Raw genomic sequence first — 15,604 nt, forward strand, 5'->3', positions numbered from 1 at the left:
AACAACATTATCCGATCACGATTGATTGTACATATTTATATTTTGAATTTTTTGTTAGTTAATAAAAAAAAATCAATTAATTTCATGATTTGACATTTACTCAGCAGATAATTATATACAATACAACGGGATCATAATATGGTGTAGAGACGGAAATTAGTGTACGACGGACTCCAGTGGGTTTCCACATCCCAACATTTTGTCTGGCAGGCTGCACGATTCACAATCTGGACGGGTTTTGTTAAAAGAGGCCCCACTAATGCGATTTACTTTTAAAACACGTTGGGATATAACGATTTTGCACAGTTTTGTAATTCCAACTAACTTCGGTCACGCTCAGTAATGGGAAATTACCAAACGGTGTTTGTTTTCCTGCCAGGAGGGAGTTTTTAATTTTGCGTCTCCAGACACTGATGGGTTAATAATCTCTCCAGGAAGGACGGTTCCTCTCAACCCGGCAGGCAGGCGACACAATAAACAGCTCACCGCGATTAGATTAGGTGGGGGGGTCATCTCTACCGGCATACCGTTGACCAATTCGGCTTTATTAAAACTAACCAATAATAATAATAAAAAATAATAACGTACACAACACTGAAACGTCGCTTAAGCGGAAGTTGGATTGTGGTGTCCTCGAGAGAAGACTGGACGCTGACGACCAAGTTGTTTCCCCCTGTCGACGTTGCTCGGTCGCGCTAACCTATAGAGCTAAAGCTAGCTTCTGTTATCGCGTAGCGTTATCAGCTGCTCTGCTGCGAATGTTGATATTTTTAATGAGCGGCCGCCACTGAAAGCTGCCTCAAACACAAAGGTTACGTTTGTCAACAAAAGTCACGTTGCTTTCTCAAGAGTTTAGTCTAAATAGTTTCAGGCCGCCCTGTCCTCAGACTTCCTCCTCCACGTCGACAAAAACACAATGACTGCCGCCGTAAGAGGTATGTTGGGCTTTCACATCCTACGAAAAAGATCACGGGAATCTTAATAATTGTCGCTTAGATATTCGCCTTAAACGAACCACGTCGCTGTGGCTTTTGCTCAGATTTCTTCTTTCAGTCATCTTCAGTCTTCTTTCTTCCACACCATGCCGACCCCCTAAACATCAAAAATATTGTAATTTACTGATTTCTAAATACAAAACAAACAAACAAAATCGCTAAGGGAAAGACTTTCAGACATAGCTACAAGTTATAAGGGAAAGATGACTATTTAGGTGTTGTTTATTCATACATTCAACACATGTAAAATTGAATTGGGATTCCGTCTTGTGCACAGATGTGTTTAACATTTTGAGATTAAATATGAGTTAAAGAAATAATATATTTACTTTTTTATGCGCTGCACCAGTAACATGAAAATTGTAGGCAACAAATATTGTATAATGTAGGAAAAAACACAAACATTTACTGTTAACATTTCATTTGCAAGTTTAAATTATTCAAATGTAGAAGCAGTTCATTGTGATGCTACAAACAAATGTTGAAAAGTTACCAGAAAGCAAATATTTGTAATGTCAGCAGCAAAAACCTTTTATGTGTGTGTGATGAGTAGCATCTGTATCAACAAGATCTATTTCAGTATCTGTACCCAGTAACATTGTGTCAAAGAAGTATTCATGCGTGTCTGTTTGCGTTTGCATTTTTTAAAAAAAAAGTTTCTCTTGAACTGTAATTTCAAGGTAATTGTTACTGAAAGAATGTTTGTTTTTGTTTGTTTTTTTTATCTTGAAGATTCAGCTAAGGTGCCAGTCCGAGGTGCTGGAGATGGCATGGAAACTAAGAAAGTCCCAGTTGCCCTGGAGGTGATCACCAACACAACAACCTCAGCTCCAGCTGCACTTCCCCCTCCAAAGGCCGCAAGTCCCAAACACGGCTCAAAATGCACCCATCCTGCTCCGGCCCCCCAACCTCTGGGGGTGCTTCACCTGGGCAAGGTGAATCGGGAGGCCTGCACAGAGGTGGAAGCAATGAGGATCATCATTCCACGCGCTGCCATTAGCCGGACCAGTCGTGCTGGACCCGTTGAGGGGAAAGCTGAGGCTGGACAGCAGGTTGAGGACCATGGTTCTCTCCTGCTGCCTGTGTCAGAGGACTGGAAGGTACAGCTGGAGAAGCTGCAAAACTCTGAGCGAAGACTGCTGCAGGATAAGGAAGGCCTATTCAATCAGCTCCGTGTGCAGACAGAGGTACGGCCCAAATTAATCAGATTCATGGATTTTATCTTGTTTTACAGTGATTTTCATGTTTTTATTTAATTTTGAACTGAATACAAAAGGAGGAGGAAAAAAGGAGGAAAAAAGCTAATTTAGATTTCTTATGAAAGCCGTCAAAAACTGTGAAAAATAAACGTGGTTTAAGAAAACTGCATTTCTTTTGACCCCCAATGTCTTACTTCATTCTGTCCCAGGTGAACCGTGAGCTAAAGAAACTCTTGGTCGCATCGGTTGGTGACGACCTTCAGTACCACTTTGAGCGTCTTTCACGGGAGAAAAACCAGCTGATTCTGGAGAATGAGGCTCTCGGCCGCTGTCTGTCACACACCACGGAGCAGCTGGAACGTAGGAGTATCCAGTGTGATGTCTGGAGGAGCAAATTCCTCGCCAGCAGGTGTGAAACACATTCCGAAGGAAGACTTTAATTCCCTAGGCTAATTTTGAAACAGAAACTGAGATCAGCACTGTCATCATGTTGAACTGACGGATGTGTTAATCTTTTCAGAGTCATGGCTGAGGAGCTGACAAATGCCAGAGCAGCTCTTCAGAGACAGACGAGAGAAGCACAAGGAGCCATCCAGGACCTGCTGTTGGAGAGAGAGGAGTTCTCCAGACACATGCTGGACACACACAGGTAACACAAGATAATGAAACTGATGAAGCACAGCATAAACAGGAATAGTAACCCTCACTGTTTCAACTCCTAATATAATCTGATAGTTCTGACAAAAGTTCAACATCCAGTGATGAAATCCTAGGTTCCGACTCTGTTAAATATTAACCTATTTCTAGAATCAATGTCGCTTACTGGAACTGTGTGTTGATGAAATTTACATGTCTGTAACCAGATCTCTGGAGCAGCTCCTGGTGTCTCTGCAGTGGGGCAGACAGCAGACGTACTACCCGAGCGCACAGCCGCTCAGCACCGGAGATCTGGCGGCAGCCAATCACAAGCTGGCAGAGGCCATTAACTCCCACCTCCTGGGCAACGCTGCCGCCACCAGCAGCAGCAGTGTGACAAAGAGCAGCGGCGCAGCCGCTGAAAACCTCTGCACAAACACTCCAGCGGAGAAGATGGCCGAGAAGGTACCAGCTCTTAAAAATCTGATTAGGTGCTGTGTTCATTGGAACATCAAGAAGCTAAAGCCTTGTTTTATGTTGTAGGTGCTCAAGATTTTGGATCCAATTTCCTGCTCAGAAGACAAGGCGGACCCTCCACTGAGTGATGTCGCCACCTCAAGTTTCCTGACCAGTAAAAAGAGCATCGGCAGGTTTCACCCTTACACCCGCTATGAGAACATCACCTTCAACTGCTGTGAGCGCTGCACCGGAGAGATCCTGGTGCTCTAGGACTGAGAGTCTGAGGTCTGAGGCAGTTACGGAGCTTATTGTTAACAACAGTGTTCTGAAGTGGAGTGAAGGTTCAGCTGCTCTGTGTTAAGTCAGTTCCTGTGTCAAGGTGAAAGCAAACTTTTCATACAAAGCTTTTTTCAAAAAGCCTTGATTTTTGATGGATGAGATTTCAGGTGTATATTTTTTGCAAAGTACTGTAAAATATTTTATTCTTTCTCTTGTAATATGAAAATATGTATAATTTAAGCACCATGGGAGCAGCTATGGACAGTGCTATTTATTATTATTTTTGGTACTGGTACTGGAGGTCCGTGTTACATGAGAAAAAGATACTTTAAGAGTGCCTATTTACTGAAACTTGAACATGAGATTAATTATAGAAATGAATTGCCCTATCAAGAATCAGATGTGAAAAAATATTTTTGAATGATAATGATTTCAAATTGCTTGTTTGTCGTTAACATTTCTGCTACGTGGGGGGGAAAAAAAATCTTGGATATTGTTCATTGCAGCACAGGTCCAATTATTTGCTACAAGTTTACTTGGGGGTTTTTTCTCCAACTTTTCCATTGATTTCATTGAGTCATGATAAAAACCAGTTGGTCTGGCCTGTTTTTAAAGATCCATCCTGGGTTTTAAATGAATTATATACTGCTGATGTTCTAAAACTGATCTTTTCAATGTAAAAATATACTTCTATACTTTTGCAGTAATGCTGCAGTTTTACTTGAAAGCAGACCAAAAAAATATTCTGAACACATTATGTCTTCCATTTCATATCAAAATAAAGACTGACTCCTAAGACGTTGTGTACTTTAAGAGAAATATTGAAACTCAAAAAGCGGGAGCACAACACCAGTAACATACTTTTTTTATTCATGTTATTTTTTTTCCAGAGCTTTCATCAATTCACTCATTCATCATCCCTCCACATCTTGTTTTTGCCTGCTCCATCTCTCTTCTTCAAGCTATTCGAGAATGATGTCCGTACTGTGGTGGAACCAGCCACTCCAACCATCCTGTCTCTATTTTTGAACCCAGACAGTTTAGGGTTCCATTTAAGACTTTGGCCCTCATTTTTAAATGTCCTGTCCCCTTTGCTGTTCAAGGCATCCCTGGTTCTGCCATTGTTCATCTCTTTTTCAACCTTTTGTTGGTAGAACCCGTCATGTTTTCTCTGAGGAACAAATTTCAACGCCTCCTCCCATTTTCCTGTCGCCTTCAGAGTAATCATAATCCTCATCATCTGATCCAGAGTCAGATTTTTGGCTCCAATCTCCCAGTGGAGGAACTCATCCAGCGGCAAGCGCGCTGTGGCCAGCTTGAGGCGCTTGGCATTGGCCAACGACAGGCCTGACTGGATGGAGCGGTCCACCAGGGCGCCGATGATGTACACCTTGGAGTGATCAAAAGTGCGGAGAACATTCGGGGAGTCGGCTGTGAGGTACACGAGCTGTTCCTGAGGGAACGCGTCCACATGCGGAAGGTTTGTACTGGTGATGAGCAGCCGGTTCCAGGTCTCTGCACCGTACCGTTTGAGCAGCTCCTGCTCGTAGGCTCCGTTGGGCTGCAGGTTGCAGAAGTGGAGGTGGAAGGGCTCCTTGGCTCGTCGGTTCCACCCCTCTACCTCCATCAGTTGGGAAACTGTGTTCTCTACCTCACGCCTGGACATGTTGGACTCGTAACTCAAGTCGAAAACAAGGGGCTGATCAAACCTCATGGCCTGGGCATTCCTCCAAGCCAGCACTTTGTCCAGGGAGCGGTCCCAGAACTGTAGAAGGAAGGTGTTTTTAGGTTCAGACCTCCTCTGGTCGTCATCGTCATCCTGTCCTCGACTCTGCTCCACTGAGGCCTCCCTTTCTTCCTTCCTCTTCTGCTGCTTGTCCTTGCGGGCCTTTTTGAAGCTCTCCCTGATAGCCAGGTACTTGAGGTACTTTTTCCTGGCCGATTTGGTGCTCAGCTCCGACAGCGTCTGGACCTCTTGGTCAGTCATCTCCTCGGGTACAAGTTTCCCTGCCTCCCTCCACATTGCCACCAGCTCCCGCGTCGCCTCCAACAGAGAACTCTGTGTTTCACTCCCAGGCTCACTGAGTCGCTCATCATCATCAACAGCTTCATCCGTGTGATCGATCTGCTGTTTCACTCCGGCAACTTGAGACCTCATGACAGTCTTCCATTTGTCCAAATCAATTTTGTCACTCTCCTCTGGTTGATCTCGTCTGGAGTGCCGCTCATCTTTCCATAGCGGCTCCTCTGTGCTGTGGAGGCGACGTGCATGAGTGACGGGGAGAAGACGTGCGGCCTTAGTCTTGTAAACACAAAACGTGACAAACCGGGAAACTCCATAGACTCGTTGAATGGCAAAAAATCGAAACATGGTGCTGAATTAGTTCAAAAACAGGTGTTGTCCAATTCAGGCGATAGCGAGTGATAATGTGAACAGTCACTGTGAGATTATAGTTGTTTCGAAACGATCATGTGCTATCACACATTAAACTTAGTTCAAAGTAACAGATAGAGTTCCCAGGAAGTGTGAAATAAAGTCCATTTGGCCCAGGGTAACATTTAATCAAAGAACGTTTCCCACTGACCATACGTACTGAACGAGTTTCAGGAGGTCACGATCGTCTTATTCGTGCAATCCGGCATGTTGTCCGTTGTGTTACACTAAAACGTGTCGTAAGGTTTATTTTCCGGGTTGTAATTTGTGATCTTTTCATTTTGTCGACATACGTATGTACTTATTTTTGATCTGAAATATTATTGATGATTAAGTTATTTTTAAACGGAGAAGAATTATAATATAGTTCTCTTCTCTGTTATGATTCTATTTGAAATACAATCTTAAACCAAGATGGGGTAGTTTCCAGACGGGCAGTACACGCCGCCGCACAGAGATGTGACGCCATTTCCTTCAGTAAGCAAACGCAGTCCAGGTTCTCTGCTAAAATGAGTTTGTTTTTGCCAAAATTAACTTGCAAAAAAGACATAGATGAAGTCATCAAAGGTGTCGCAGAAAAGGTCGTAGTTCTGAGGTTTGGACGAGACGAAGACTCGGTCTGTCTGCAGCTCGATGAGATCGTAAGCGGAACCTTAAATGTGCAGACACGATTGAAAGGCGGCGGTTTGCAGCTCCCAACTAATCTGTTATCTCTTTTTATTTCAGTTGTCCAAAACTGCTCATGACCTGAGTAACATGGCTTCAATCTATATCGTCGATGTGGATAAAGCGCCCATTTACACAAGATATTTCGACATCAGTTACATCCCCTCCACAGTTTTCTTTTTTAATGGACAGCATATGAAAGTGGACTATGGGTGAGTGAATACAACCGAGTTTGTTCGTTGACCGTTTGTAAAGCTTAAAAAAAGGGGGAACGATTCAGTAGTACATTTCTGGACTAATGTTTGTTGTCTTTGTCAGATCTCCAGACCACACCAAGTTCGTCGGCAGCTTTAAGACCAAGCAAGATTTTATGGATCTGATTGAGGTTATATACAGAGGAGCCATGCGCGGAAAGATGATCGTTCAGAGTCCCATTGATCGTCAGAATATTCCTAAATACGATCTCCTCTATCATGGAATTTAGGATTCTTTTCTTTCTCGTAGAATATCATTGGCTATGTCTCATGACCAAAAAATATATAATAAGGTGATTGAAAATATTGTGCAGTTTGATGCTAACACCGCACCACCGTGTCTTCATACTATGATTTAGCAGTTAGTTGGTCTCTTGCAAACCAATTTACATAATTTCAGGAATTAGTACTCCCACTTTTTTTTTCTATTATTATTATTATTTTTTTAATCAATGTCTGGATTTCATATTATGTATTTATTTCAAAACGACAGTATTATTGTATGTTTCCTATGGAAAAGCCCTGTATTAGCAAAGAGATATACAGTAAGTTAGGTTTTGGATCACGATCCCTTTTTTTTTTATGTGTACAATAAATGTTTTTCAAATTTCATCTGTCCTGTGTATTTTTTTTTCAGTAGGGCATGCATTAAATAAAGTCAACTCATGTTATGCATTTACATTATGATTATACTGTATTAATGGTAAGTAACACTGGAGAGATAATGTGGCATTAAAGTAGTAGTGATAGAGGACATGAAATCACTTGTAAGAGCGGACAAGAGAGGGATAGATAGCAGTGGATGAGGGGGGGTGGACATCTCTGAAGGTACAGTAAATGACATAATGGATAGTGATGATGATGATGACGATTATTATTATTATTATTGATGCTACCAATAAACATTGAATCATGCTGAAGCTACCTTATAGCATGACAGCAACGTGAAAGAGCTGCGCTTTTATTGTGAAAAGTGAGTCTCCAGGAAGTATGTTTTCAGTACAGGAAGTGAAGTGGTACGCAGCAATGGCAGCGACCTTGTGCGATACATGCTAATGGAGTACAATGCGTTTCGCGGACCAGTTAAGGTGACAGTTTGGAGCTCGTAGAGTGTTTTTTAAAAGATAACATCATGTTCTCCTTCATCAAGGCCGCTGTCGGCGGGTTGGCCGGTTTCCACAGAGCCCAAAGTCTTCAAGGTAACTGGACTGCGCTCATAATATGGTTAAAAAAAAGAAAGAAAAAAAAAGAAGTCTCAGGACACAGCAGACATCATTAGAAAGACAATACACAGTCGTCATAAGTTCTCGATAAAACGTCTTATGCCACGTATTGAATCTCATTTTATTGAGGTTTTTTGTATTCATATTTTACTGACAGCTCTCTAGATTTAAATGTGAGTAGCGTTGTAGTCTTTTCACAAAGAGAAACCTCACCAGTGCAGACCATGCTAAATCTAAGGCCACTTACAGGAACACAAGTCAATCCCTTACTAATCAAGTTAATAAAGACCATCTTGTAAAATCACTTTTGGTCTTTACAGCTCAAAAAGCGGACGCATACATTTAATAAATAGACCAAACATTATCATGACCAATATATGTTAACTGTCTCTGGTTTGACAGGTCCTTTACAGAGTCACTTGAAACTTCTTGCAGCTGGGCTCAAGACATATGAAATCCCTCCCGACTACAGTGGTAATTATTAATCGTAATCATAAAAAAGAAAGAACGTTACTGTTATTAATGATATTGTGGCAGCATGTATGCCTGAAGTAGCTGCCTCAGTTTTCTTTTCTTTACTCCTCTGTCTCAAGGATTCATTTGTTGACAATTTATTTTTTCTTTCTTTGGCCCATATAGATATCGTTTTGCCAGACAAACCTAAACTGAAGTTTGTCAACAAGGTGCCAAACCTCAAAAAGGTCAAAAAAGAAATGAAAAAGCTGCGGGATATCCAAGGCCCAGCTCGGGCTGCAAATACATTCACTACAGGACAGTATGCTGTTGTGGTGGGTATTTTCATTTTTCCAATAAACCACTGCCCACTAAAATCTTCCAAACAAGTATTCAAAAGTTGCCTCCCTTTGTCACTTTGGTGCTCAGGCCATGGGAGGCGGCTACCTTCACTGGGGTCACATAGAGATGATGCGTCTCACCATCAACCGCAAGATGGATTCCCGGACGACTTTTGCTCGCTGGCGCATCAACGGTCCATACAAGCCCATCACACGTAAAGGCCTTGGTCAGCGCATGGGTGGAGGCAAAGGAGCCATTGACCACTATGTGACACCTGTCCGCTATGGCCGTCTAATCGTGGAGGTGGGAGGAAAGGTGGAGCTGGCCCAGGTGGAACACATTCTGAAAGAAGTGGCTAAAAAGCTTCCCTTCCCTGCCAAGGTGAGATGAAAAGTGGTGTTTTTATCTTATGATTTTACGCTCTTCAGTGATAGACCAAAAGTTAATGTCCTATCAGTGCCTTCCTTGTTTTTTCCTTTGCACACAATTATTGTTGCACAGCATACAAAAAACAATAAATATTTTGTCCTGTTCCTGAGTCCTGACACATTCCTTCCAAACCTACACATTATTTTGTTTTACTTATTATTACTGATCTTTATTACTTTTCTTTGTTTAATCCCAGGTATTGAGCCGAGAGGGCCTAGAAGCCATGCACAAGAAGCAGGCGGAAATGGAAGAGAACAACCAGAATCCATGGACCTTTAAGCAGATTGCACAAGGCAACATGCTGGGTATCAAGAAGGTGCTCAGCCCATTTGACCTGCGCAATCATGGACGCTTTACAGGCAAATTTCACCTCCCAGGAAGAGTGTGAGATGCCTGGTGTACAGAAGTTAGTTGCAAACAAGTCACAAAACACCTTTATAAAAAACAGAATTTAAGTTCTATTTAAACAACAAAACAAAACGGTCTGTTTCAGTTTTTTTCTTTTTTTACAAAAACAATTATTTGAAGATGTTTTTTGTCAATAAAACATATTTACATTCACATGAATCTGAGTTATTTTCTGTTTAATTGGCTGTAAAAAGTTGGACAACCTCAATGTATTTCATTTTATGGGGAAAGGTTTGCCTTTTTAAAGTCAACAAGTGTTGTCTCGCTGTATGTAGTATTAGCCTAAATGTTAAATAACTAAATTATTATATAGATGGTTTTATTGCAAAATTGTCAAGATTGTCTCGCTTGTCTTGTTTCAATGTGCCCTGCAGGTGCTGCGTGTTTGGTTTTGTTTTACTTTTTAAGCGATAACCCATCACTAGTTCTTTCTCAGAAGACTACTGTTATGGCTTTGCTAATATATACGGCGTTCCACTGGTAAGCGATGATATATAGCCGGCTTTCATGATGATGAGCAACGATTATAGCCGCTATATTTTTTTTCCTAAATTGTGTAGGGGGAAAAAAAACTCCCTGAGATGACGAACTTCCGGGTATATCGTCATAGGTCGTTTGAGCATGCGCGCTGGTGACGGGACTGTTTTGAAAACGTAGCGCGAACATTCTCCGCCGTCCGAAGTGGCATCGGTAAGATAAAACTTTCACATTACTGTAACCAAAGGCCAAACTGATCCTCTGCGGTTCACATTTTTCCACGTTTCACATTTTTACGTCAACACTGGCCACCGTACCGTTGTCGGCGTGCTTGACACTAAAATATGCTAGCTAACTTCTGCTAGCACTGCCAATGTTTTCCTTCTCATTTTAGTACTTGAATATTGTTTATTTTTTAATGACGAAGACCAACCAAATGGGTGTTGAAGGTAGAATTATACATCTTTAGGACAGCTATCAATCGCCCACAAGCTCGTGTCAGTCGTTCAGCTGTCTCCCTTGTCGTAAAAGTTTCTATCGCCGCACACGCCCCTCTATCCTCCCCAGTCATATGGAAAATAGCAATTCTTGTCTTCCACTCAACCTATTAAAAAAAAAAGAAAAAAATGTATGTATGGTTAAAGGCACAGCTACAAAGAAAAGTGAAATAATATCCGGAAATATAGAGACATACACAGACATTTGAATGTATCGAGAAAAAGAAAATGTTTGTCCTGCTGAGTTTTAGCTCATTCTTCTTCTTCCATTGGTTCTGTAAGGGACCATCGAAGTTATAACAGCTACCTTGAAGACATGAAGGCTGCACGTGGGTCCAGCCGACCGCCCTCCAATTTACCCAGCCTGAAAAAGAAGAAGAGGAAATCAGATCAGACTCAAACAGCAGCTGGGAAGCAGGTGAGAGATGCTCATTCAGCTTTTTAGCTGAGGTCACTAGTGTACATCCTATATATTTCTTTCCATCTAGAATGAAGACCTGCAGGAAAATAAGACAAAGAAAATGAGCCACCTGAAGCCTTCAGCTCATGCCAAAGGTGAGACCATGCCTTTGTATACAAGCTCATTTGTTTACAATAAAGGAAATGTGTGTTTTTAAAATGACAGTGATGCCGCCCACTACAATGCAATCTGCTGCCATTGCCACTGGACCTTCTGTGTGTGTGTGTGATAAATAGGTGAAAGACAAACTTCAGCCTTGAATAACGCGAGTCAGAAAAACCTGAAGCTGATTCAAAGGAACTGTCTTTCTGCTCTGGAGAACATGATGGACCTGGCTATACTGTAAGTAATGTACCCAAAGATCTATTTATTAGCTACATTAAGTTATCAGGCCATTAGGTAGACCTTGAAATACCTGTGCAACACCTTCAACATCAACGTTTTTCAGTGTAGCTCTGCATGATCATATAAAGTGGAGTTCAAGAGACTCTTGAAAAAGGAAAAAAACTTTAATATCCTGTACATACACCAGTGGTTATATTGTTGACCTTGCCAGTACCAGGTTGAAGCCCTTTTGCCCTCTGAACTGCCTTACTTCTTGGTGCTATTCAAGAAGCTCCTGCAAACATTCCAAAGAGACTTTGTTGTTTCACGATGACGTGACGGCATCACAAGGCTGTTGCAATATTTGTCAACTTTACATGCACGATGCCAATTTCCTGTTCAACCAACACTCACAATTGCTTTAGCTGTTTGTGATGTGGTGACTCTGTAGATTACATTTGAGCACACAGGGCTTGCTGTGATGTTCAAGAAACCAGCTTTGTGACATGTTTTCCAGCCGGATAGTGTTTCAGTGGAAAAACGAAACGAGACATCTGTTTTCCCTTTTTTTGCAGATCAACGATTGCTTTCAAGCAAAAAGATAAGAAAGAGATTCAGGAACACCTTAACATCATGAAAAAGAGGTTTGCTTTAATTCTCTTCTCCTTCTGACATTAAAAGTCTGTCGTATTCACAAACACTTTTCTTTCTTTTTGAAGATTCCTTGCACATTGTTCGAAGCTCAGAGTCCCAGCACACATCCAAAAAAATCTGGAGTGTCTTTCTCGTCGTCAACAGGATGAGTCGAAGAAGTGGGAGGCCGTGACAGCAACTCTGAGCACCCTGAAGGTGAGAGAGGAAGTTGATCAGTGAGCCTCCTGCATTGCTTTTGTCAGCCTGATAAACCCACTATTGTTCAGAAAACAGAAAGCTTTAAGTGTCTTTTGGTGTTGTGACTCACCTGATGGAATGAATATTGTCGACTGCCTGAGAAGTCGTGCCCAAGATTCACTGTCATTTAAATGAAGAAATGGAGTTTTTTTTTGTGTGTTTTCAGGAGGGCCAGAAGGCTGTGGTTGCGACTCTGGAGAAATTAGAGGAAGAGATTGAGTCTTTGCAGGCCGAATGCAGAATGCTGACGGACCAGGTGGAGACAGAGGAGGAGAGAGCCGGAGAGGTGTGAAACATCACAAACACAGAGAGAGAGAGAGAGAGGGGGGCGGGGGGTGTGTGTGGAGAGATTTGAGTTTTTGTTTTGTTTTTCAAGTGAAGGTGGGGTTACACCCCGGGCAAGTCAGTACTCTCACAGGGGGACAAACCAACGCGCCGCCAACGTACCTTGCATTAAAAATCTCCACTTTGTTTTGTAAATAATAATAACAAGATAATAAAACCGAAGAGGTGATGTTCCTTGTCAGAAATGTAGTTCACACCTCATTTGCTTGTGCCCTCATGAATGCAACAACCAAAGAGCCTCGTGCCCATTCAGCCAGCCTGCGGCATGTTGGGCTCGCTTCCCTGCAGCCGCCCAGCTGCTATTTGGGAAAAATGTACTCGGGCAAGCCACAGCTTGACACCTGATACTTTCATTCTGTGTCGTGAGTTATTGGTGCAAGATATTTCTTTGCAGCGGCATCACCTCACAGCAAGAAGGTTGCAGGTTGAACTCCCCAAAAAACCAGGGTCTTTCTGTGTGTAGTTTGCGTGTTCTCCGTCTGACTTCGAGTCTTCTGTCCCTCAGACGTTTTTGTGCCATCCGTGTCCCCGGAAATATATTTTACTTCACTACTGACCGTGTTTTTGTTTTGTATTTTTGCGAGACATTTTAATAGGGCTTAGAATGATTTCGTTTCATACTGTTGATTTGTATCAAAACACTGTGCTAGCAGAGAAAATATGTATGCTGAAACGATCACTTCAGTCATAGAGTTGTTTATTATTAGACAAGAATATCTGCACAACTTACGTCCACACCAAGCACAAAGCAGGAAGAGCTCTATACAACCCATGTTACCATGCTGGCAGCGTGAACATCGCTATCTAGGAGTGAAACTTGCGAGTCAAAATCGCTGCCTCTTCAGTTTCGCTGCCAGCGAACACAACACACATAACAAGCAGAGCACGGAGTTAGCGGTGGTGGCGAACAGTTCATCAAAACGATTCAGCGGTTGTACGTTGCAAGTAGTCTTAAAACTAATGTTGCTTGAGGTCACAATACACTTACAGTCCTCATACATGTTTTCAAATATTGCCGTGGCTGACTATTCTCTCGTCGTAGACCGGCCGAGTCGAGCCCGTCTCACTCCCGTTTCCGACCGGACCGGAGGGGTCTGGCTGCAGACCGGTGTTCCATCGCATCCGCATATTAGGCTGAACAAACCTCCAACATTTTCTCTGTTCGTTCCACTCCGACGGTTGTGGTCCTTGGTGCTTCGGTAGTCGCTCGGTATTTTTTATTTTATATTTTTTAATTTCCCTGACACCGAAAAAAACATTTTCTTGGAGCAGCGCATTGCGGAATCACTTCCGGGGCAGAGCGGGGGAGGCCGGAACCAGTCCGAGAGGGTGCCGGAGCTTGGCCATGAAAGGAGATCCGGCACACAATTACGTAATTCCGTGCCCAGTGTTGAAAAAATCTCTGTGAACAGAGCGTTTAGAACCATGCCCAACAATTTGCAGGGCTCACCTCCAAACGCATGAACGTCATTATTTGACGATGTCGAGATCGTTTGACGATAGAGCTCAACATTGTCACAGTTTTTAAAGCTCAGAAAAGTGGAAAAGCATCATAGGTCCCCTTTAACCTCTGGCATTTCCTCCAATGCCTGGTCAGCTTTGTGTTCTCGTATTTCATATTCATCTGCGGTTTTCTCCTAAAAGAATCTAATGGGGCTAATTGTTACATGACTGCGCTAATCTGGGCTCCATTCAAGTTACCTCCGACCGTGGTAGTGCATGTGGTTAACTCCAAAAAAGAAATGCACTCATAGTTTATTGAGCCAACTCCAATCAGCTATCCGTCACTGTGAGGTGTGTACGCCGTCATCGCGGTCAATTTGCTGGCTCTCTTCCAGCTGCTTTTTCATTATTGAGAAACTTTTCTTTGAACAATGAGCACAGGAAGTGTTTCAACTCACCCCCTCAACTATTAAAGATAAGGACAAATGACTCAGGCATCCTTTCTTCTTCTCCTCCTGCTCCTATGGTCCCACAGCTCTTGCAAGCATCAAAACTATCAGCGCTCAACCTGTGCGTCCTGCCCCCGCAGGAGAATGAAGTCACTCTGGAGGTGAGCATGAAAGGGGAATCGAAGACATTCAAAGATACTGTGTGCATGAGTTTTCACTGTCAGAAACATTCCTTCCTTATTGTTGCGTCTGCACTTCCTCTTCTGTGGAAGAGGAAGGTTGATGCGTGTTCCTGGCCAGTGGTGCAATTTCTGTCAAATGTGATGTAAAAACATCACAAAACAACATTTTGTGTGTTTTTCTGTGGTCACCCACAGCCATGTGACGAAACCTTGCCTTTATTTTACCTGACACTTTACAAAACCAAGATGTTTCGTTTACAAAATCGCTTTGAATTTTCTTTTCTTTTTTTTTTCTTTTTGGTCAGGCGCAGATGAGAAGAAAATTATCAGAAAGTGACTCAAAGGCCATTGCCCAGAAACTGGGGAGGGTCCTGCAGTCATCAGAGGCCGTGCGTGACGCTCAGGCTCTCCTCCATCAGGCTCACAGACACACAGATCAGCTCGTCAGCGCTGCCTCCATCTAGATCAGTGGAGCGACATTTCGGAATGTATCATTTGAAATGACTTTTTTGTTTCACTTGTAGAAAATGTTGTAAAAAGTAAGTTGTGTTGTAAATGTAAGTTTTGTGTTTGAAAATACGAATAAAGTCACCTTCCCACTTTAACTTTTGCTAACTTCATAATTTGACCGGCAGCACAGTAGTGCAATTATTCAAAAGACTCAGATTCAAATTGACTCAGCTCCATGTACCTGATTTGATTTGATTTGATTTGATTTGATTTTTTTCGACTTCAAGGGAAAAATATAAACGGCAAGCA

General features: G+C 42.4%; 5 protein-coding genes across 5 annotated transcripts; 4 read left to right on the forward strand and 1 right to left on the reverse strand.

The window, feature by feature from the left end:
- The first annotated feature begins 197 nt into the window (after nucleotides 1–197).
- Nucleotides 198–4,040, forward strand: blzf1 (basic leucine zipper nuclear factor 1). The gene is made up of 6 exons (XM_076020240.1): nucleotides 198–935; nucleotides 1,728–2,182; nucleotides 2,404–2,603; nucleotides 2,715–2,843; nucleotides 3,058–3,295; nucleotides 3,374–4,040. Exons 1-6 carry the CDS (start codon nucleotides 917–919, stop codon nucleotides 3,557–3,559), a joined length of 1,227 nt encoding a protein of 408 aa, XP_075876355.1. The 5' UTR covers nucleotides 198–916; the 3' UTR covers nucleotides 3,560–4,040.
- Nucleotides 4,041–4,416: 376 nt separating this feature from the next.
- On the reverse strand, nucleotides 4,417–6,232 carry trmt10c (tRNA methyltransferase 10C, mitochondrial RNase P subunit). The gene has a single exon (XM_076020230.1). It carries the CDS (start codon nucleotides 5,937–5,939, stop codon nucleotides 4,476–4,478), a length of 1,464 nt encoding a protein of 487 aa, XP_075876345.1. The 5' UTR covers nucleotides 5,940–6,232; the 3' UTR covers nucleotides 4,417–4,475.
- A 211-nt stretch (nucleotides 6,233–6,443) lies between these two features.
- On the forward strand, nucleotides 6,444–7,480 carry txnl4b (thioredoxin-like 4B). The gene is made up of 3 exons (XM_076020253.1): nucleotides 6,444–6,643; nucleotides 6,729–6,880; nucleotides 6,987–7,480. The coding sequence occupies exons 1-3, from the start codon at nucleotides 6,512–6,514 to the stop codon at nucleotides 7,150–7,152; spliced, it is 450 nt and encodes a 149-aa protein (XP_075876368.1). The 5' UTR covers nucleotides 6,444–6,511; the 3' UTR covers nucleotides 7,153–7,480.
- A 435-nt stretch (nucleotides 7,481–7,915) lies between these two features.
- mrpl16 (mitochondrial ribosomal protein L16) lies at nucleotides 7,916–9,936 on the forward strand. Its single transcript, XM_076020268.1, has 5 exons — nucleotides 7,916–8,121; nucleotides 8,548–8,619; nucleotides 8,785–8,933; nucleotides 9,028–9,321; nucleotides 9,566–9,936. Exons 1-5 carry the CDS (start codon nucleotides 8,055–8,057, stop codon nucleotides 9,755–9,757), a joined length of 774 nt encoding a protein of 257 aa, XP_075876383.1. The 5' UTR covers nucleotides 7,916–8,054; the 3' UTR covers nucleotides 9,758–9,936.
- A 563-nt stretch (nucleotides 9,937–10,499) lies between these two features.
- cenpq (centromere protein Q) lies at nucleotides 10,500–15,450 on the forward strand. The gene is made up of 9 exons (XM_076020280.1): nucleotides 10,500–10,868; nucleotides 11,020–11,169; nucleotides 11,240–11,306; nucleotides 11,448–11,553; nucleotides 12,111–12,179; nucleotides 12,255–12,384; nucleotides 12,593–12,712; nucleotides 14,750–14,824; nucleotides 15,151–15,450. Exons 2-9 carry the CDS (start codon nucleotides 11,068–11,070, stop codon nucleotides 15,307–15,309), a joined length of 828 nt encoding a protein of 275 aa, XP_075876395.1. The 5' UTR covers nucleotides 10,500–10,868; nucleotides 11,020–11,067; the 3' UTR covers nucleotides 15,310–15,450.
- The last annotated feature ends 154 nt before the right edge of the window (nucleotides 15,451–15,604 follow it).

Source organism: Nelusetta ayraudi, unplaced genomic scaffold, assembly GCF_046127955.1.
Source record: "Nelusetta ayraudi isolate G7.1 ecotype Tasmania unplaced genomic scaffold, CSIRO-AGI_Nayr_v1 ptg000002l, whole genome shotgun sequence".
Taxonomy (NCBI): domain Eukaryota; kingdom Metazoa; phylum Chordata; class Actinopteri; order Tetraodontiformes; family Monacanthidae; genus Nelusetta; species Nelusetta ayraudi.

What these genes read in the sequence shown, in the direction of transcription:
- blzf1 (XM_076020240.1), top strand. An exon ending in AGCAAATTCCTCGCCAGCAG is followed by an intron (nt 2,604 to 2,714) that starts GTGTGAAACACA and finishes TAATCTTTTCAG; the next exon opens with AGTCATGGCTGAGGAGCTGA. An exon ending in CGGAGAAGATGGCCGAGAAG is followed by an intron (nt 3,296 to 3,373) that starts GTACCAGCTCTT and finishes TTTATGTTGTAG; the next exon opens with GTGCTCAAGATTTTGGATCC.
- trmt10c (XM_076020230.1), bottom strand. Translation starts at nt 5,939, where the DNA reads ATGTTTCGATTTTTTGCCATTCAACGAGTCTATGGAGTTTCCCGGTTT.
- txnl4b (XM_076020253.1), top strand. Translation starts at nt 6,512, where the DNA reads ATGAGTTTGTTTTTGCCAAAATTAACTTGCAAAAAAGACATAGATGAA. An exon ending in GTCTGCAGCTCGATGAGATC is followed by an intron (nt 6,644 to 6,728) that starts GTAAGCGGAACC and finishes TTTTTATTTCAG; the next exon opens with TTGTCCAAAACTGCTCATGA. An exon ending in CATATGAAAGTGGACTATGG is followed by an intron (nt 6,881 to 6,986) that starts GTGAGTGAATAC and finishes TGTCTTTGTCAG; the next exon opens with ATCTCCAGACCACACCAAGT.
- mrpl16 (XM_076020268.1), top strand. Translation starts at nt 8,055, where the DNA reads ATGTTCTCCTTCATCAAGGCCGCTGTCGGCGGGTTGGCCGGTTTCCAC. An exon ending in CAGAGCCCAAAGTCTTCAAG is followed by an intron (nt 8,122 to 8,547) that starts GTAACTGGACTG and finishes CTGGTTTGACAG; the next exon opens with GTCCTTTACAGAGTCACTTG. An exon ending in CAGGACAGTATGCTGTTGTG is followed by an intron (nt 8,934 to 9,027) that starts GTGGGTATTTTC and finishes TTTGGTGCTCAG; the next exon opens with GCCATGGGAGGCGGCTACCT.
- cenpq (XM_076020280.1), top strand. Translation starts at nt 11,068, where the DNA reads ATGAAGGCTGCACGTGGGTCCAGCCGACCGCCCTCCAATTTACCCAGC. An exon ending in AAACAGCAGCTGGGAAGCAG is followed by an intron (nt 11,170 to 11,239) that starts GTGAGAGATGCT and finishes CTTTCCATCTAG; the next exon opens with AATGAAGACCTGCAGGAAAA. An exon ending in CAACTCTGAGCACCCTGAAG is followed by an intron (nt 12,385 to 12,592) that starts GTGAGAGAGGAA and finishes GTGTGTTTTCAG; the next exon opens with GAGGGCCAGAAGGCTGTGGT.